This window comes from Heteronotia binoei, chromosome 15 (assembly GCF_032191835.1).
Source record: "Heteronotia binoei isolate CCM8104 ecotype False Entrance Well chromosome 15, APGP_CSIRO_Hbin_v1, whole genome shotgun sequence".
Taxonomy (NCBI): domain Eukaryota; kingdom Metazoa; phylum Chordata; class Lepidosauria; order Squamata; family Gekkonidae; genus Heteronotia; species Heteronotia binoei.
The window spans coordinates 66,369,495-66,390,649 of NC_083237.1; the positions used below are offsets into that span (position 1 = coordinate 66,369,495).

Consider the following 21,155-nt stretch of genomic DNA (forward strand, 5'->3'; position numbering starts at 1 on the left):
TTCTTGAATTGGACTTGGCAACCCTATGCTGATACTGGGATTTGGGAACGACAGCAAATACTGATAATTTTCAGGTTTAGTGCTGATCTGTGTGTGTGTGTGTTTGTGTGTGTGTGTGCACTCTTTGCCTGGAAGCACAGGAGAGAGAAAGGAGCTCGCTCTGGGCAGAGCTTGCGGAGCAGAGTGGGGAGAGCAGGAGGGGAGGCTGGAGGGGAAGAGTGCTCACTTGAGGCGAGAGAAGGTAGCCTTTCCCTGGGTTGGGATGGCCCTCCATCATGGCTCCTCCAGTTCTCATGTTTGGGCCCCTGGGTAAGGGCTGCCGCAAGGTCGATGGGAGGGAGTTGCTGCTCCACCTGGCCCACAGAGGGTCCTCCCTGACATAGCCCGGTATGCCATGCCACTTCCATCGCAACATGTGGCCTGGGAATGGAAAGGAGGAAGGCATAGAGTCTGAGTAACAGCAAACCACAAACCACAGCCTTTGCAGTGTAGGAGAACAAAAAGGGGTGGGAAGAGGTAGGCACTGGGTGGTGATGCAGGGGTGGGAACAGGAGTGGGAACTGGGTGATGATGCGGTATCCATGGAATAATTTTATTCGTTTTAATTTATTTCCCCCTCTCTCTGCACATGGGTTCGGGGTGGGTCACAACATACAAAGACTAACACAGATCAATCAACTTTAAAATACTAAAAAGAAATATTCCAGATAATAAACAAGACGTCTGCATCAGAAATACACTCAACTAGAAAGCAGAGCGAGAGGGAAGTCTATGGTAAAAACAGACCCAGAAAAGCTGGGGATGCAGCAAACGGCAAGCTGAATGGGCAAAAAGGAATGCAGAAGAAAAACAAAAGCCAACAGGCATGTGAGGTGAAAGTGGAAGGAAAGGCAGAACAAAATATAAACGGCAACAGAGAAGCGTGGAAGAAGTGAACGAAATGACAGGTGCAGAAACAACCTCAGGGAAGCAGGCTCTGGGCTTAGAGTTCCTCCCCTTGGCCAACCTTTGTCCTACTAAGCCCAGCAGCCAGCTGGCTCCACTGATATTCCCTGTGGAGCATTCAGCCTTCAAGTCTTCCAGCACCACATCTTGGCACATGATGCGGTTTGGTCTTACGGCGAGCAACAGGGAGGTCAAGGGTTTGTTGGCAAAAGCCTGCTTTCATGATCCCTTGGCATCCAGCCTCTTGTTCACCAACAAAGAGTGACAAATTCCCCCAAAGTTCAGCTGTTTGGAAGTCACACTGTCTGACCTGGGACAAGACTTGCAGCTGGCTGTGGCGGCTGGCCATCTATGATATTGGGACACACCCTGTTCTAGGATTGCCAACTTTAATAGAAAGGAAGAAGGCATTTCCATCCACCATTCTTGGTATCTAGCTCAGCAAAACACCCTACAGACTACAAATTGCAGAAGGTCACAGAACAACCAGCACATTCCAGAGAACAATCAGCACAATCAACAACCATCTTCCTTATCTTCACACCCCTTCCAACCCTCCCAGCAATCAACACAGAACAATGGCCACATTCCACAGCCAGTTTCCTTATCACCACCCTTCCAGGAAGCCCCACCAAACAATGGGCACATCCACAAACCAATTGCCCTCTCACCACACCCCCTCCAGCCTAGAAATAGCAGCTCTCCAGCAGCCCTGGCCTCACTCAATGCACAGCAGCCAAGAAGGTCAGAGTGCCTGCTCCAGCTGCAACGCCACTGAGGATGTTCTCCGCAGCTGAGAACGAAACGTCTGGAAGAAAAACTTTCTCCAGTAGAACATGGCACTTGAGCCTGAAAGATTCTACAAACTCCAAGAGATAGCTGGAGATCTCCTGGAATTACAACTGATCTGCAGGTAACAAGAGATTACCTGGAGAAAATGGCCATTTTGGAAAGTGGACCCTATGGCATTATTCCCCCTTGAAGCCCCACCCTCCTCAGGCTCCACCCCTAGAATCCCCAGATATTCCCCAACCCGGAACTTGGAACCCTAATGTCTGAACCATCCCACTGTGGGTGATGAATTCCTGCGCTTCTAGGCAAAGTTCTACCCTTGAAGCAAACAGCCCCACCCAGCCAGACTGGAATGCAAACAAGATGTCTGCATCAGAAATACCCTCAACTAGAAGGCAACTGGGTGGTGATGCAGGGGTGGGAACAGGAGTGGGAACTGGGGTGGGATGATCCAGGTGCAGGTACTGTAGAGGCCTCAGCATTGTGTTCCAGACTCAGGATCCTTAATAACAAATAGCATTTCCTCCCTTAAGTTGCCAAGCTGGACTTGGAAGTCTATGGGCAATGGCCAGAGAAGTGTCCAAAGGCTGTAGTCATAGGACAAGAGAGGGGAAGGCTGCACATGACCACACGGCCTGGCCTGAGTGAAACCCCTTACCTTAATGAGGGTTGGTTCATATAATTCCAGAAACAACAGAGTTGTTTTTGTGACCTCTGTTTTGCGGTACGTTTGTGTACAGGGGAGGGCTGCATTGCTAGGCTCAGAGAAATGAGGTGCAGGTCACATTGGGATGGGGAGGGCAAAGATGCTTCAATTTCCGGTGGCTTGCCTTTCTGAACCAGCAGTCTGACCAGGTGTAACCCAAGGGTTCTCTGTGGCCAGCCTGGCCCTCATGTGTCAGCAGATTACATCCTTTAATGCTCAAGTGCTGGAATGTGACCACTAGGGTGGTTTTTATGCCCCCAGCCCCACCCTCTTTGATTATCAAGCCAACAGAGAAGCTGCTGTAGCATCCACTGGCTTTGGAGCCCAAGACGCAGGCCCGTGCTGCCTTACCAGTCGGCTCCACGGTTCCCTCTCACGGCACCAACGGTTTCATCATTCCTGGTGTAGCGTAATCATCACATATTAAAAGGGAATAGAATGAGCTGGGCTGACATCCCAGAGGCAGCAAACAGACGTTCTTGCCTGGGAAGAGAGGCCAGGCCGATGCTTGATTCCCTCCCCCCCCCCCACTCTGCTGAGTGCCTGCCTGGGGTCAGAGTCTCACGGAGACCAAGAGGAGCTCACGTGGACAGAGGCTGGGGAGCCGCAGAGCTCAGCTGGATCACGGCTGCTCAGAACAGTTTGTAACAGACAGAGGCTCCAGCCTGGAGGTGAGGAGGGCTGAGCTGTCTGATGCTGACTCAGATATGGGGCATGGTTGACCACAGAGCATAAGCCAGGCAGTGCCAGGCAAGAGCAATAGGGCGATAGATCCCTCTGCACCCTCCCTTCCCACCTGCTCAATCAATACAAGTGTTACATATTAACCCTCCTGCTTTGGCCTGGCTGGGCAAGGAGCGACCTCTTGCAGGGGACTTGCAGGCAGGGCCTTTTTTTGAGCGGGAATGCACAGGAATGCAGTTCCAGCAGGCTTGGTGTCAAGGGTGTGGCTTAACATGCAAATGAGTTTCTGCTGGGTTTTTTCCTACAAAAAAGCCCTGTATGAAACAATGGTGGTGTCAGGGGGTGTGACCTAATATGCAAATGAGTTCCTGCTGGGTTTTTTTCTACAAAAAGGCCCTGTATGAAACAATGGTGATGTCAGGGGGTGTGGCTTAACATGCAGATGAGTTCCTGCTGGGCTTTTTCTACGGAAAAAGCCCTGCATGAAACAATGGTGCTGTCAGGGTGTGCGGCCTAATATGCAAATGAGTTCCTGCTGGGCTTTCTCTATGGGAAAAAGCCCTGTATGAAACAATGGTGATGTCAGGGTGTGTGTGGCCTAATATGCAAATGAGTTCCTGCTGGGCTTTTTTGTACCAAAAAAGCCCTGCTTGAGCTTGCCTGCTGGAGAAGACCAAGGTGGCCCAAAAGAGAAGACTATATCTGGTCTTCTCTGTCCTCCCACAATCATGGCCCTCCAAAGGACGGGGTACATATTTTGTGCCACAGGTGGGGGAAGGAGGGGATTAAAAAAACGAGCAAAGCAGTTCAGCACATCGCATTCCCCTTTTGTGCAAGGTGAGCTGGGCCAGTTTTGCTTTAACAGCCCTCTCCATCCATTGCTCTTTTCCTGACACTTCCCTCTCTGTCTGTCCAGACTCTGCTGGGAAAGACCAGCACATTTCTTCTCATTGTCCTTCAGAGATCTGATCTCAAGGGCAGAGGTGCTGATATCTAGAGCTGCCAGGTCTGTGTTGGAAAATACCTGGAGACTTTGGAGGTGGATCCAGAAAAGGGCGTGATGTGGGGAGGGGCTTCAGCATGGTACAATGCCCTAGAACAGGGGTGTCAAACTTGTGGCCCGATGGCCAGATCAGGTTCCTATCAGGCCCTTGAGCAACTGGCTGTCATCTGCTTCCTTCTCCCTCTCTCTTGCTTCCTTCTGCATCACAGTTTGCTTTGCCAGGCTTGCTCAATCGCACAGGAGCTGCAGAGCAAAATCTCTATTTTCTTCATTGGTTGAGGTTCCTCCCCTGGGGAAGAAGGTAAGGAAGAGCTTGCTTTGCCAAGCTCTCTCAATCACACAGCAGAGCTATTGAGCCGAGCCTCTCTTCCTGAGGCTCCTCCCCCTTCTCATCCCTCTCAAAGATTCCTTTGCCAAGTTCCCCCAATCACATGGGAGAGATACAAAATCTTTGTGTTTGTGTCCTTGATAAAGTTTATATCTCTGCTACTTAGTATCACATTTTATGACACATATGGCCCAGCCCGACAAGGTCTCATTTATGTCAGATCTGGCCCTCATTAGTTTGACACCCCTGCCCTAGAGTCCACCTTTCCAAGCAGCCCTTTTCTCCAGGGGAGCTGATCTCTGCCAGCTGGAGATCAGTTGTAAAAGTGGGAGATCTCCAGGCCCCACCTGGAGGCTAGCAACCCTACATCAGAGGCAGCCAATCCTGAGGTGACACAGGTCTGTTGTGTCACACATCAGTCAAGCTTTTGTGCCTCCCCACTTTTGTCTCAGTAGAAGAATTCAAGCAGAGGAGCTGGGTGACTTTGTAATAGAATCAAACACACAAAACAACAGGATGTATTTATTGTGGCACCATGGCGCAATGGAATGGCTTGGCAAAAGCATTCGTGGACCAAAGCTCCCATCCTCAGAGGCTGCATCAATATGTCTGTGGATGCCAACTGAGGACAGAGCGCGTGCAGCATGTGCTGAAGTCCACTCTGGTCCATGAAAGCTCTGTCACAAAGAAGGAGCCTCCTGACTCCCTTTTGTTCCAGTACAAGGTTCTGAACTGTTGTTGTCATTTCCTCTTTGCCCCACCCCCAAAAAGGAGTGATTCATATCTCATATTCCCTTGTGGTGCACAAGGAGTGTGCAACTTTGGGCAATGGCATATACAGTCTCAAGTATTCCAACACCTGCCACATTATCAGGGAGTCACTGTGCCCTACAGGACAGCAGCTGCCCAGCAGGAAACCAGCAAAAGAAGGGACTCTGGATGCAACCACAGCCTCCCAATGAATGGAAAGCAAAGGTGGAAGTGAGGAGAGACCAGCAGAGATCTAGCTTTAGGTGTGTGGAAAACCAATTCCAGCCTTTCTCCAATATGCCTGGAGAGCATCATCACCTCCTCCACATTCATAATGTTTTCCACGAAACACACCCTCCATACAGGCCTGAACATTTATAGTAACCAGAGATTCATCACAGTGTGGTTTACCTATGTGATGCTTGTCACATCAAAGCGATTGCATGGGATCCCACAGGTGAAGGTGGAACCTTTTTGCTTCCAGCTGAGAACACAGAAGGGGCAGCAGCAGCAGGGAAGGGGCAAATGAGTCACTTTGCAGGAGGGTGCAGGTCTGGCCCAGCTTGAGCTCAGGGGTATCTTCAATTAGCTAAACAGGCATGCTTTGGCTAGTGCAGAGACTCCCTCAGATCAGGGGCCTGTCTGGTTCTGGAAGCCTGTGAAAACAAAACTTGGAAGACTTGGAGAACAGGAGGCAGTTTTTGGCACGCAAGCAGCCCGGTTGAGGTCACACTTGTCAGCATCTTGGCTCGCGGTGAAGTAGACGCTATCCAGGGACTTGACTGAGGGGTCGATGTCAAAGTAGTTGTAAGGCCGAAGGAAAAAGCCCACCCCGTTACCCACAGTCACTGTGGTGGGAATGTCCTCTGCGTGAGGCACATGCAAGAAGCCAAGGGAGATCCAAGCCACAAGATCCTGGAGGGGAAAACAAGAGATGGAAATCAGCCAGCAGAAGAACACTCTGTCTTGTCTCAAGTGACATTTTCCTGGATCAAAGAGGCGTGGAAGAAACTCCCAGCTCTCTTGTGATGGGGCAGATGCTTCAAACATGACTGTATCAGTTCAGTGTAGGAATTCCAACCTCCAAGTGGGACCTGGGGATCCCCTGGAATTACAGCTTATCTTCAGACTGCAGAGATCAATCCCCCTGGAGAAAATGGATGTTGTGGAGGGTGAATGCATTGCACACCACTGAGGTCCCTGTCCTCCCCAGGCTCCACCCCCAAATCTCCAGGAGTTCCCCAACTAGGATCTGGCAACTCCATCCTCCAACCCCTGCCAGTGGTGGTGTTGATGGGGAACCAGGGAACCATAGTTGAGCATGCCTTACATAGTTATAATCAGGGCTTTTTTTGAGCAGGAATGCACAGGAACACAGTTCCGGCTAGCTTGGTGTAAGGGTGTGTGGCTTAATACCCCCAGTTTGGTGTAGTGGTTAAGTGCGCGGACTCTTATCTGGGAGAACCGGGTTTGATTCCCCACTCCTCCACTTGCACCTGCTGGAATGGCCTTGGGTCAACCATAGCTCTGGCAGAGGTTGTCCTTGAAAGGGCAGCTGCTGTGAGAGCCCTCTCAGCCCCACCCACCTCACAGGGTGTCTGTTGTGGGGGAGGAAGGTAAAGGAGATTGTGAGCCGCTCTGAGACTCTTTGGAGTGGAGGACAGAATATAAATCCAGTATCTTCATCTACCTCACAGGGTGTCTGTTGTGGGGGAGGAAGATAAAGGAGATTGTGAGCCGCTCTGAGACTCTTCGGAGTGGAGGGCAGGATATAAATCCAATATCTTCATCTGCCTCACAGGGTGTCTGTTGTGGGGGAGGAAGGGAAAGGAGATTGTGAGCTGCTCTGAGACTCTTTGGAGTGGAGGACAGAATATAAATCCAGTATCTTCATCTACCTCACAGGGTGTCTGTTGTGGGGGAGGAAGGGAAAGGAGATTGTGAGCCGCTCTGAGACTCTTCGGAGTGGAGGGCAGGATATAAATCCAATATCTTCATCTGCCTCACAGGGTGTCTGTTGTGGGGGAGGAAGGGAAAGGAGATTGTGAGCCGCTCTGAGACTCTTTGGAGTGGAGGGCAGGATATAAATCCAGTCTCTTCATCTACCTCACAGGGTGTCTGTTGTGGGGGAGGAAGGTAAAGGAGATTGTGAGCCGCTCTGAAACTCTTTGGAGTGGAGGGTGGGATATAAATCCAATATCTTCATCTATCTCACAGGGTGTCTGTTGTGGGGGAGGAAGAGAAAGGAGATTATGAGCTGCTCTGAGACTCTTTGGAGTGGAGGGCAGGATATAAATCCAATATCTTCATCTTCTTCTTCTAATATGCCAATGAGTTCCCGCTGGGCTTTTCCTACAAAAATAACCCTGGTTATTATGCTCAGTAGGGTTCCCCCCCCCCCTGCAGCAGCCCCCAGGAGCGGAGCTCTGCCTGGGCTGGCTAGGGCTCTGGCCAGCCCAACCCACCATGTGGCAGCTCCCAGGCCAGGTGGTGTGGCCTAATCTGCAAATGAGCTCCTGCTGGGCTTTTTCTACAAAAAAAAAAAAAGCATGGATGCTCAGCCAATCCTTATGACCTGAGCCCCACTGTGGACAATTGATACAGCAACTCCCACTGGGATATGTGAGAGTGTAACCCTGAGTCCACTAGTGGGAGCTAAAGAGTTGAGGTATTCCTTATAAGGAAAAAAAAAGGTGCAAAAAGAGTGATTGGAGGGCCCAAAACTGCAGGTAGAAGCACTCAGGATACTTTTCTATAAACGACATATAAACATTCTAGGGCTACCAGAACTGCTGTAAAGATCAGACGACATCCCAACGTAGAGCAGAGCTGCAAACAGTGTTCCCTCTAAGCTGAGTTAGCATGAGCTAGCTCACAGTTTTTCAGCCTCCAGCTCACACATTTTTGTCTTAGCTCAGGATAAAATGGCCCCACAGCACACTAATTTATGCAGCAGCTCACAACTTTCATGCCAGTAGCTCACAAAATAAGAATTTTTGCTCACAAGACTCTGCAGCTTAGAGGGAACATTGAGCTGTAAGTTGATGCATCTTAAAATGACTGGCTGGAAAGAAGTAACATTCAGATAGGTGGCCATGTTGTTCTGAAGCAGTAGAAGAAAGTCTGAGTCCAGGCAGGCACCTTGAAGAGCAACCAGGTTTAATTCTGGGTACCCAAAGGTGCCACTGAACTCAGAATAAGTCAGAAAGACGGAGTCAAATATACACACACACACACACACACACACATATATATACACACTGTGGCTAATAGCCACTGATGGACCTCTGCTCCATATTTTTATCTAACCCCCTCTTGAAGGTGGCTATGCCTGTAGCCGCCACCACCTCCTGTGGCAGTGAATTCCACATGTTAATCATCCTTTGGGTGAAGAAGTACTTCCTTTTATCCGTTTTAACCTTTCTGCTCAGCAATTTCATCGAATGCCCACGAGTTCTTGTATTGTGAGAAAGGGAGAAAAGTACCTCTTTCTCTACTTTCTCCATCCCATGCATAATCTTGTAAACCTCTCTCATGTCACCCCGCAGTTGACGTTTCTCCAAGCTAAAGAGCCCCAAGCGTTTTAACCTTTCTTCATAGGGAAAGTGTTCCAAGCCTGTAATCATTCTAGTTGCCCTTTTCTACACTTTTTCCAGAACGGGCCAGAATTGTTACATTTTATCGTTGTATATGGAGTAATGTTATTGTTTTAATTGTTTATTTACTTCTAATTTTATTGCCTACCGTTATTATTGAAGTCTACCGTGATCCGCCCTGAGCCTACTTGCAGGATTGAACGGACTAGAAATTGACATAAATAAATAAATATTTTTTAATATGTTTATTGTTCCAATTGCTGTGTCTTTTGAAGTTTGTTTATTGTTATTTTCTCAAAAGCAAGGTGGGATCACTCTGTCATAGATGTGAACTCTCTTGGTTCTTGTTGTGTATTAGGGTTGCCAAGTCCAATTCAAGAAATATCTGGGGACTTTGGGGGTGCAGCCAGGAGACTTTGGGGGTGGAGCCAGGAACAAGGATGTGACAAGCATCATTGAACTCCAAAGGAAGTTCTGGCCATCACATTTAAAGGGACTGCACACCTTTTTAAATGCCTTCCTTCCATAGGAAATAATGAAGGATAGGGGCACCTTCTTTTGGGGCTCATAGAATTGGACCCCTTGGTCCAATCTTTTTGAAACTTGGGGGGTATTTTGCGGAGAGGGACTAGATGCTATACTGAAAATATGGTGCCTCTATCTAAAAAAACAGCCCCCCCCCAGAGCCCCCGATACCCGCGGATCAATTCCCCATCATTCCCTATGGGAATTGTTCATGGAGGTGCATGATAGCTGTGGGGGCGGGACTTCCCCCGCCGGCCAGCTGGCTGGGGGAGGGGGAAGCCTGTAAAACCAGGGGATCCCCCTCTGGGACCTGGGGATTGGGAAGCCTATTGTGTATGCAGACCAAATATAAGACTACTGGTGTGTGCTCCTGCCTAGCCTATTGGAGCCATAAGGACTGAGCCTGGGGACTTGGGAACAACGGGCAGTAGGATCCAAATACCTGTTGCCCTTCTCCAATCACGAGCCCCCTGTTGGTTTGAATGATCCAATGGCATGCTAGCGTGGGGACCTTGAAATGTATATAAGGCACCCTTTGGGCCCAGTTCTCCAGTTTTATAGTGCAGCCCTATACCATGCTGCATCTAACAAAGAGCTGATTATCACTACCACCTCGCCTCTTCCACAAGTTGAAACCACTATATTATAGGTCCTTCATTAAAAATGCAGATTTATTTGATATTGCTGCTTGAATTAAATAAAAATCATAAAAATATTTTGGCGCCTGAACAAGGACACTGCTACCTTGTGATCTTAGCATTTATTTAGAAGAAGAAGAAGAAGATATTGGATTTATATCCCACCCTCCACTCCGAAGAGTCTCAGAGCGGCTCACAATCTCCTTTACCTTCCTCCCCCACAACAGACACCCTGTGAGGTAGATGAAGATATTGGATTTATATCCCGCCCTCCACTCCGAAGAGTCTCAGAGCGGCTCACAATCTCCTTTACCTTCCTCCCCCACAACAGACACCCTGTGAGGTAGATGAAGATATTGGATTTATATCCCGCCCTCCACTCCGAAGAGTCTCAGAGCAGCTCACAATCTCCTTTCCCTTCCTCCCCCACAACAGACACCCTGTGAGGTAGATGAAGATATTGGATTTATATCCCACCCTCCACTCCGAAGAGTCTCAGAGCGGCTCACAATCTCCTTTACCTTCCTCCCCCACAACAGACACCCTGTGAGGTAGATGAAGATATTGGATTTATATCCCGCCCTCCACTCCGAAGAGTCTCAGAGCGGCTCACAATCTCCTTTCCCTTCCTCCCCCACAACAGACACCCTGTGAGGTAGATGAAGACATTGGATTTATATCCCGCCCTCCACTCCAAAGAGTCTCAGAGCAGCTCACAATCTCCTTTCCCTTCCTCCCCCACAACAGACACCCTGTGAGGTAGATGAAGATATTGGATTTATATCCCGCCCTCCACTCCGAAGAGTCTCAGAGCGGCTCACAATCTGCTTTCCCTTCCTCCCCCACAACAGACACCCTGTGAGATCGATGAAGATATTGCATTTATATCCCGCCCTCCACTCCAAAGAGTCTCAGAGCGGCTCACAATCTGCTTTCCCTTCCTCCCCCACAACAGACACCCTGTGAGGTGGGTGGGGCTGGAGAGGGCTCTCACAGCAGCTGCCCTTTCAAGGACAACCTCTGCCAGAGCTTTGGCTGACCCAAGGCCATGCTAGCAGGTGCAAGTGGAGGAGTGGGGAATCAAACCCGGTTCTCCCAGATAAGAGTCCGCACACTTAACCACTACACCAAACTGGCGTATTTTAGCATTTTTAAGCAACTTGCAGGAGTAATTTCAGCTAAAATGGAAAAGTGTGAATGGTACAATTTAGTGCCTTCCTGGTCTCTCCCACAATGTAGCTTATAATATTGTAGCCCTATATGGTCGAGGACCTGCCTGCCTTAGGGACCGCCTCTCTCCATATGTTCCCCAGAGAGCACTATGATCAAGTTCAAAAAATCTTCTCGAAATCCCTGGGCCAAAAGAAACCAAACTTAAAACTACCAGAGAACAGCCGTTCTCTATGAAGGCCCCCCAATGGTGGAATCAACTGCCGGAAGAGGTGCGGGCCCTGCAAGATTTTAACCAATTCTGTAGGGCCTGCAAAACTGTCCTCTTCCAGCTAGCTTTTTAAGACAGAACCCCTGATAACATCAATAACACCGAGCCATCTTATACACAATTTGATTATATTATAATGTTATATTGTTTTATTGGTTTTACTGTTTAAATTATTAATTATATTATATATTGTTTTATTGTATCATGGTCTTACCATGTCTTGTTAGCCGCCCTGAGCCTGCCTTGGCGGGGAGGGCGGGATATAAATAAAAGTTTATTATTATTATTGTGCACTGCATCTCTGAGAGGAGCACTTTATTTATTTATTTATTTATTTATTTATTTATATTTTGATTTATATCCCGCCCTTCCCACCGAAGTGGCTCAGGGCGGCTTATAGACCAAGCAATGTAGTCCCCCCAAAGTATGCCTAAATATATTGTGAAAGAGGAAATCATGGCTAGCTTCCTAAAGATCTGGAGGAACTGAGACACGACATTCCACAGCGTGAAGCCACCCCTGGCAAGACCCTGCTTCTTGTGAATGACAGTGTAAACCCTGATAGGAATGGTGAGTCAAGCACAGCATTTCTCTCTCCCGCCTTGCTTTCAGACTGTCTCTTCAGAAGATCCTTTGTTTTCTGCCCCTAAGGGATATCTGCCCCCCCCCCATCACAACAAAGCTGGGGAGTTGGATTGGTAACCCATTCTTTATTTGGCACTCCATGCTTTCCTCTCAAGTGGCCCCTGTCTTGGCTTTGCTCACCGGTTTTTTTAGCTTTTTTCCTCTTGCTCCCCGCCCCCCCCCCCCCCGCCCAGTACTCACCTCGTTGGTGATGGTCTCGTTGTCTATGAAGTTGGCAAAGGCCACCAAGGGATCCCAAGGGTCATTCTGGTTATAGATGCAAGTGCTGGTCGGCTCCTCCTCTTTCCGCTTGGTGACAGCCAACTTGTACCTGAAGAACATTGTTAATGAGAAAAGTAGAAGAGAAGCTGAAGCGAGAGAGGAAGCAGAATGTCTGTGCTCTTAAGAAAGCAATGCAAAGAGGACCTTGCCTGCTCTGAATGTCGTTCAGAGGTTGTCATGATAGAAAGTGCTGCTCTAAGACACACCGCAAGGAAGGAAACCCATCTAGCTCATGGGAAAAAAAATACTTGCCCAGATGCAAACCAATATCAGCTTCCAATCCTAGCTGGCTCTTTGTAGAATGTCTCTGCAGTTCTGTTATGCAGAAGGAAGCAAATTAGTTTGTAACACTATAAAGATATTTTGGAGACAAAACAGGAATAACAAATTAAGTATATAGGGTCAATAGCTGTTTGAATTTATTTAAGGGAAAACTACACTGAAGCAATAAATATGTCAAAATAGGTGGTAAATGTGTAAGAGAATCCTTTCTAATTGTGGGAAGCTAACTACCACACTCCATTCATCTCCTCTCAAGCATGTTCTGTTCTTTTGTTGGGGTGGGGGGCCGTGTTATGCATTACAAACACTTTCCCAATATATTAGTCCAAAAAAGAAATGCATTAAAATACAGATGATGTATGACCCTTCTTTGTGAGAAGGAGTTTAGCACATGTAATAAGATAAGAAACTGATATCCCCGTAAAGTCTGGGGGTGGGGTGGAAGTGTTTGTTTCAAACGTTGTAATAACTTGTAATTCAGCAGTTTCCCTTTCCATCCTGTTCTTTGCAATAAAACATTAATTCCAACAGTTTAAGATTTAAATATCTAATTTAAAAATTACCGGACTGGCAGCTTGGCAGTTAATAATGCACTAAGTTTATGCCAGGGAAGGCGGTGGATCACTCAGATGTAGGCTTCCCAATCCCCAGGTCCCAGCGGGGGATCCCCCGGTTTTACAGGCCCCGCCCCCACAGCCATTATGCACCTCCATAAACGATTCCCATAGGGAATGATGGGGAATTGATCTGGGGGGCTCTGGGGGAACTGTTTTTTGAGCTAGAGGCACCAAATTTTCAGTATAGCATCTAGTGCCTCTCCCCAAAATACCTCCCAAGTTTCAAAAAGATTGGATCAGGGGTTCCAATTCTATGAGCCCCAAAAGAAGGTGCCCCTATCCATTATTTCCTATGGAAGGAAGGCATTTAAAAAGATGTGCAGCCCCTTTAAATGCGATGGCCAGAACTCCCTTGGAGTTCAATTATGCTTGTCACACCCTTGCTCTTGGCTCCGCCCCCAATGTCTCCTGGCTCCACCCCCAAAGTCTCCTGGCTCCACCCCCAAAGTCCCCAGATATTTCTTGAATTGGCAACCCTACTCAGATAGAATAACTCAGCCACTCCTAGCACCAATAAATACAATAGTGCCATGGAGTAATTGAGGCAGTCGAAACAACTGAGGTGTGGAGGCCAATGTTCCTTGACACCTGCTGCCTCAGCCATAGGCCTGGCGTCAAGCTCCATTTTACAGGCCCTGCAACAGACCCCACAGGCCCCTGATCTCAGTTGGGAGCTGGTTCCACCAGACGGAAGGGGCCAGGAGGGAGTACGAGATGGTGTGGATTAGAAGAGTGCAAGGCTCTTCAGGGCACCTATGGGGAGAGATGGTCCCACAGGTATCTTAATTGTCTGCAGATCAATTGTAATAGTGGGAGTTCTCTAGGTGCCATCTGGAGGTTGGCAACCCTATAACCCTAACCCTATAATGTCTGCCACATTGTCCATGAGAAAGTTTGTGGCATGCCTCTGATTAGCAATCAAAGGTCTTTTCCTTTTAGTTTTTAGTTGTAGCCCAAGTTTTGAGTGAAATGGCAAACAGAAAGCGCAGCAAAGCCATCCATGCCAGCAAGACTTTCATTTTGAGATCATTTTTTTTTTCTTTTTACGCTTTCACGATCATCTTCCAAGTCCAGCCGCGGCGGGAAGTTTAACAGGTCAGGATTGGCCTGACCTTTCCAGTAGGCTGTACCGGGGATTGTACATAAGCGGGACCCGGCCCGCGTGTTCTCTCTCTTGCAACGTGCTCCTAATAAAGAATGTTGCCCTACTCGCGTCTCCAGACTGAGTACGTTACATTGAGACTGAGCAGGATGACACTTCTCTGCAAGGCAAGGAAGAGATCACAACAGCCACTCACCTGCCCCAGCTGACCGACTTCTCCATAGTGCTTGTTTCAGGCAAGTGTTCGCCTGCAAAGCTGACCGTCTGGATGCGGTAACTACGCTGATGACCCCACTGGTTCTCCTGGCTTGAGGTGAAGTGCAGATACCGTGGGACTTTGCCATCAAGCGGGAAGGCAGCTTCTTCCTCCTTATTTAGGACCTGTCTTGTGAGCACTGGCCGCTGGATCTGGTGCTCTGGGCTCCAGGGTACCTGCACTGTCTCAAATGCCATATCAAGAGCCACCAAGGAGTTCTTGGTCCCTAAAAAGGAAAAAAAAACAAGGAAATATGTTTGGTTCTTACTACCTAGGTACCTCAGGGGACAGGATTCATACATCAGGGGAGGGACGGTGGCTCAGTGGTAGAGCATCTGCTTGGGAAGCAGAAGGTCCCAGGTTCAATCCCTGGCATCTCCCAAAAAAAAGGGTCCAGGCAAATAGGTGTGAAAAACCTCAGCTTGAGACGCTGGAGAGCTGCTGCAAGTCTGAGGAGACAATACTGACTTTGATGGACCAAGGAGGGTCTGATTCAGTAGAAGGCAGCTTCATATGTTGGGGAGGGACGGTGGCTCAGTGGTAGAGCATCTGCTTGGTAAGCAGAAGGTCCCAGGTTCAATCCCTGGCATCTCCAAAAAAAAGGGTCCAGGCAAATAGGTGTGAAAAACCTCAGCTTGAGACGCTGGAGAGCCGCTGCCAGTCTGAGAAGACAATACTGACTTTGATGGACCAAGGAGGGTCTGTTTCAGTAGAAGGCAGCTTCATATGCTCATATGTTCATGGGCCGTTCATTTGCAAGCCCCATCTCTGCCGTGGGTTTACCAGCTGGCCTTGGTCAAGATGCCACACCTCAGCCTCAGTTCCTTATCCGTTACATGGGAGCAGGCCTTGAATTCCGTAGGAGCTCACAGGAGCACAGCTCCTGAACCTTTCTGAGGGCTCCCCTTCTTCCTCCCCACCTACCTACCTACCTACCTTGTCCATTGAACAGTAGGTGCAGCTGCATAACAATCCCTGGATTAGGAGAGCGGGCAGGCAGCCAGACACCAGGGGCTTTGCCAAGCCCCCAGCAGCCCTCATTAACCCCTGGAGAATCCTGCGCCACCCTTTCTCCACTTCTTATGTGATTTTGGGTGGCTGGTGGCTTGCTGTCCTTTTGACTGGGGGGCGGGTGGTGGCAGCCAAGGAGAGCCCCAGATGAGCGAGGCCTGCTTGGGTTGGCTGGATCTCTTGGCATGTGGAACATTTTCAAGGGAGCATTTTCAGTGACTACCCAACAACTTTGAAACTCCCTGTCTTTTCAACTGAATTTCTTTGGACTGTTATGGTTTGTTTATTTTTTTATGGACAGCCGCTCTATAGGATAGCATATCATTTTTTTCTCCTCCAATGAACACTTTATGATCATTGTTGTGTGTTTCTAGGAAATCGATGCACCAAATTCATCATCATATCTCCATTTTCCCAGGCAACGCGGGGAAAGTGGAGACAGAACTCATGAGGGATGAAGCTCACCTCATCTACCCAAAGGTTTCTGTGGATATTATACAGAATAATTATGCCACCATTGCTGCAGCAGCATTGTAAAGCTCTACAATTAGGTTTTAGAACAAATAGAATTTACAAGCCAATGTCTTGCTGAAGGACTTGAATCTTTCTAACTCTTCACTGGCCACATTCACCGGCTGTCTTCTTGAAAGGAGGATACCCTTTATGATGGAGCAGATATGGAGCAGAGGTCCATCAGTGGCTATTAGCCACAGTGTGTGTGTGTGTATATATAATTTTTATATATTTTTTATAATTTTTATATATATATATATATATATATATATATATATATATATATATATATATATATATATATATATATATATATATATAATTTTTTTTGGCCACTGTGTGACAGAGTGTTGGACTGGATGGACCATTGGCCTGATCCAACAGGGCTTCTCTTATGTTCTTATGTGACACAGAGTGTTGGACTGGAGGGGCCATTGGCCTGATCCAACATGGCTTCTCTTATGTTCTTCTGTGACACAGAGTGTTGGACTGGATGGGCCATTGGCCTGATCCAACATGGCTTCTCTTATGTTCTTATGTGACACAGAGTGTTGGACTGGAGGGGCCACTGGCCTGATCCAACAAGGCTTCTCTTATGTTCTTATGTGACACAGTGTGTTGGACTGGAGGGGCCATTGGCCTGATCCAACATGGCTTCTCTTATGTTCTTCTGTGACACAGAGTGTTGGACTGGATGGGCCATTGGCCTGATCCAACATGGCTTTTCTTATGTTCTTATGTGACACAGAGTGTTGGACTGGATGGGCCATTGGCCTGATCCAACAGGGCTTTTCTTATGTTCTTATGTGATACAGAGTGTTGGACTGGATGGACTATTGGCCTGATCCAACATGGCTTCTCTTATGTTCTTATGTGACACAGAGTGTTGGACTGGATAGGCCGTTGGCCTGATCCAACAGGGCTTCTCTTATGTTCTTATGTGACACAGAGTGTTGGACTGGAGGGGCCATTGGTCTGATCCAACAGGGCTTCTCTTATGTTCTTCTGTGACACAGAGTGTTGGACTGGAGGGGCCATTGGCCTGATCTAACATGGCTTCTCTTATGTTCTTATGATTCAGAACTGACAGCCTGGGAATTTTCCATGCAGCACGTGGCTTGGCTCCTTTGCTCAAGTCATCTAGAGCTGCTGTTCCACAACCATGTTGTTGGTGCCTGTTTTCTGCTTTTGGCACATTTTGTGGGCTGATCTGGGAAATTATTGGTGACAATGGGCAGTGATGGACAGGCTCAGACTACTTACAAAGCATTATGGGAGTTCCAGGGACACAGAACTCTACTTTCCTTTTGGTCTTAGGACTGGATTTTGTTCTTTCCAGGCCAGACAGCTCTATTTCTAATGGATGTCGCTCCTTATTTTGGACACTGCCCACCCCTTCCAAGTTCTGGAAGTGGCTCAGCTTTCAAGGGTAAGCTTGGGTGGGGTCAGGGGGTGGAGAGCATCTGTCTGATCATCTCTGTATTGCCTGCCTCACTTTTTATCTTCTACCAACTCTAGCCTTGTTATGAGCTGTGAAGCAGCACAAATTGTCTTGTTATTAATGCAACAATATGCCAATGCGTAGAATGCCCAACATGTAGTTCAAATAAAGAAGTGGATTCCCTGGAGTGATATCTAGAGTTGGAATGGGAGACAGGCTAAGAGGGCAAGCATGCAACCATAGCCTATGGAATCCATAGTTTAAAATAGTTGTGTGCGGCATTTTGAGAAGTGTAAGGACCTACCTTCAATGTCCAAGTCTACTTTGTAGTTCATGAGATGAGTGTGCATGGTCCCAAGCGTGTGCTCCCCAACCCTGTTCCCGTATGCCTTTCCTTTGCCAGTGAAGAAGGAGGAGCTGATGTATCCCGTGGCATGGACCTTGACTTCTATGGCACCATTCTGGTAGAAAACAAAATCCCAGACATAATCATAGTTGATAAGGGTGGAAACAGCCCTTAAGACCAGCGCATATTTGGCTAGTCCCCCATAATAATAAGAGCCAATGTTGGAGAAATGACGGCGTAGAGGCACCCCCATGTCATGCTCAAAGATACAGAAAGAGTTCTTGTTTAGTTTGGGGGTATCAGAATCTATCAAGTAGTGTCGGTCCACATAGGTGGCCGTATAGGGGCAGTCCACACCCCGCACAAGTTCAAAAGAAAACTTCCCAATGCCAAGGCTACCATCCATGTATCTGGTTGTCATCCCCCCCGGACAGTCAGATCCATACATGGCCATGGCTTCCTGCAGACTCAGCTCATAGACAATTCTCTCCTTGCCAAACCGGATGTCAAAGAGACGTGGCCCAGTGTTCACATTCATCCCAAAGGCAAAGCTCCATGATTTATAGACAACGTGGCTGCCCGTGACACTGTAGCGTTTCCCTTGGGGTTCAAACTGCACAGGGCCTGCAGGTGCAAGAGGCGGGGGTGGCGGCGGCTTCAGAGATGCAAAATCATCCTCCAGCTGGACCCTCTTGACTCTGATCTCCTTTACGAGATTGTCCTTGTAGTCCTTTTCCAGTTGTTCAAGGGCCTGGTAATACTGGCCATTGTAGAACACATTCTTCACTTCCCACTGGGAGCGGTTCAAACTGCTGTGATCCACCAGGATCTCCAGACCGACAGGGTGGATGAAATAGCCGCTGCCAAAGACATTCTGAAAAAGGACAAACCAAGTAGCTCTGTCTCCAGACTCAAGACCTCGGGGGGCTGTGGTCAGAGTAGCCAAGTGAGTCTCAGGGTACTCGCAGCAGTCCTTGAGGAAGGCAGGGGCCTTGGAGAGCTCATGGAAAATAAACAAATCAATGTCCCGGTATTCCTTCTCAGTCACTGGTCTGCTGTGGTACGGCACTTCTCTGCCAAACTTCCTGAGCGTAATGTCTCGATGGTATGTAGGATTTGGGAGTGGACCTACCAGGAATTCTGTAACATTTGGATCTGGCTGGCCACCAAAGAAAACCACAGCCAATGCTTGCCGAGGAGGCCGAGCTCTTCTGTGGTCCAGGAAACCCAACGCATCTGCTTTCACAGGGAGGTACACATCCAGGTAGTAAATGCAGTTATCTGCTGGTTCTGCACGAAGAGCATCTTGTAGATGGACGCCAAGATTGTCCTTGAGGTATGTTACCACTTGAGTCATTTCCTCTGCTGTCAAGTCAGCAAATATGCTGCTCTTGTCACCATTTATATCCTCAGGGAAACTCGGTAGCTCGGAGCAAGTAGTAACCTTCTCCTTTTTAGTCAGCAAAACACAAACTAAAGCAAAAATTGTGGCTAGAGCCAAAAACAGGAGAATTACAGCCGTTTTCATGTTCATAAGTAGTCGTAACAGAGGCACTTCAAACAACTCTGGTTTTGGTTTCCTTACTGCAAAAAGCCTGGGAAGCAGAGAGACCAGTCATGGCTGCGAGCCACATTGGGGGAGGGAACTGCGCAGGAATCCCAAGGGGGGGCAAACGAGCCATAAAAGGAAGCTTTTCTTTCTGCTTCTTTCTCTCTCTCAGACCACTTAACTGCCAGCCATGCTTTTGACCCAGAGTGATGGACCTCTGTGGGAAAGGCTACACCCAGATGGGGTGCAGACCCTCTGTCAGATGGGGTTTCCAGCAAGATGCTGTAATATGATCCATCAGTGGCTGAAGCTGGAGAAAGCACTAGAAGCGGTTCCTGATTTAGACTGCTCCAAAACTTCTTTTTTTTTTTTTACACGTTTTTACCCCAGAAATGAAGTTCTGATCTTGTTCTCACCCTCAGGAATCTGTGCTCAGCTTACGTTTGAGGAATCTTTGCCACAGACTGGTGTTTCTCTGTTCTAATCAAGAGATAACACACTTTGATTTGATACAGTCGGGTCATTTCGTAGAAAAAGCTTTCCAGAAACTCAATAGCACAACTTATTTGCATAAGTTATTTGCATATGCCACACCCCCTGACATCACCGGATGGGTGTCAGAAGGCAACGCCCACCGCTCGGGCTCCACCTCAAAATCTCCAGGTATTTCCCAACTCAGAGCTGGCAATCTGGAGAAAAATTATTTCAAAAGCACAAAGAAAACAGTCAAGATGTTAAATGATTTCAACATCACAAACATTTATGCACGCATGGCCTCTCAAGTTCCTTTTGGGGGAAAGAAAGATGGGGGACAGATGACAGGGAGAGACAGAGAAAGGAAGGAGAGATGGGGGGGGGGTGAGAGAGAGAAAGGAGGGGAGAGAGGCTCCTCAGTCTGCACTCCACACACACAGAAATTATCCGGCTGCTAAGTTTGCAACCAACCCTTTTCTGGACAGTCTTTTTAGTAGTTACTTGGACTTGCCACTTCTTTCTGCCTTACACCATTTTTCCTTCATGGTTAATTTTATTTTGCACTAATTTGATCAGTCCCGTAAAAGGCCTTACATTGATTTTATTCTTGTTTCTGAAATTTTATTTTTCCAGTAACAAGACTGGACTTTTTTGGTCTGCCTTTTTCTCATACTTTTTCTCATCACAGTGTTTTTCACATTGTTTCAGCAGCTATCTTGTAAGCTCTGGGTACCCTATGCCCTTCCCATCCTATCTCTTGGAGAGACAGGGCAGCCCACTTCCTCCATAAAGGGGGGGAAAGCCCTCCACCCTTTCTCCCGGGGAACTGAACCTGATTTGTGAAGAAATCTCCAGGAAAGTCCTGGAGACTGCCTCCTAACGTGCAGGGGAAAGAGACCTATCTCTTGAAGAGAAAGGGCAGCCCACTTCCTCCAAAAAGTGTGTGAGGGGAAAGCCCTCAGTCCTCTCCCCTGGGGAACTGACCTGATTTGTGGGGAAATCTCTAGGAAAGAAAAAAGAGTCCTGTGGCGCAGAGTGTTAAAGCTGCAGTACTGCAGTCCTAAGCTCCGCTCACGACCTGAGTTCGATCCCCGGTGGAAGCTGGGTTTTCAAGTAGCCGGCTCAAGGTTGACTCAGCCTTCCATCCTCCAGAGGTCGGTAAAATGAATACCTAGCTTGCTGGGGGGAAAGTGTAGATGACTGGGGAAGGCAATGGCAAACCACCCCGTGAAAACATTGTGAAAACAACA

At 48.0% G+C, this 21,155-nt stretch overlaps 1 protein-coding gene across 1 annotated transcript; it reads right to left on the reverse strand.

Moving 5' to 3' along the window:
- Positions 1-4,964: 4,964 nt before the first annotated feature.
- LOC132584075 (membrane primary amine oxidase-like) lies at positions 4,965-19,429 on the reverse strand. Its single transcript, XM_060255868.1, has 4 exons — positions 17,841-19,429; positions 14,512-14,797; positions 12,234-12,363; positions 4,965-6,123 (listed from the first exon to the last, which is right to left on the reverse strand). Exons 1-4 carry the CDS (start codon positions 19,414-19,416, stop codon positions 5,839-5,841), a joined length of 2,277 nt encoding a protein of 758 aa, XP_060111851.1. The 5' UTR covers positions 19,417-19,429; the 3' UTR covers positions 4,965-5,838.
- Between the last annotated feature and the right edge of the window lie 1,726 nt (positions 19,430-21,155).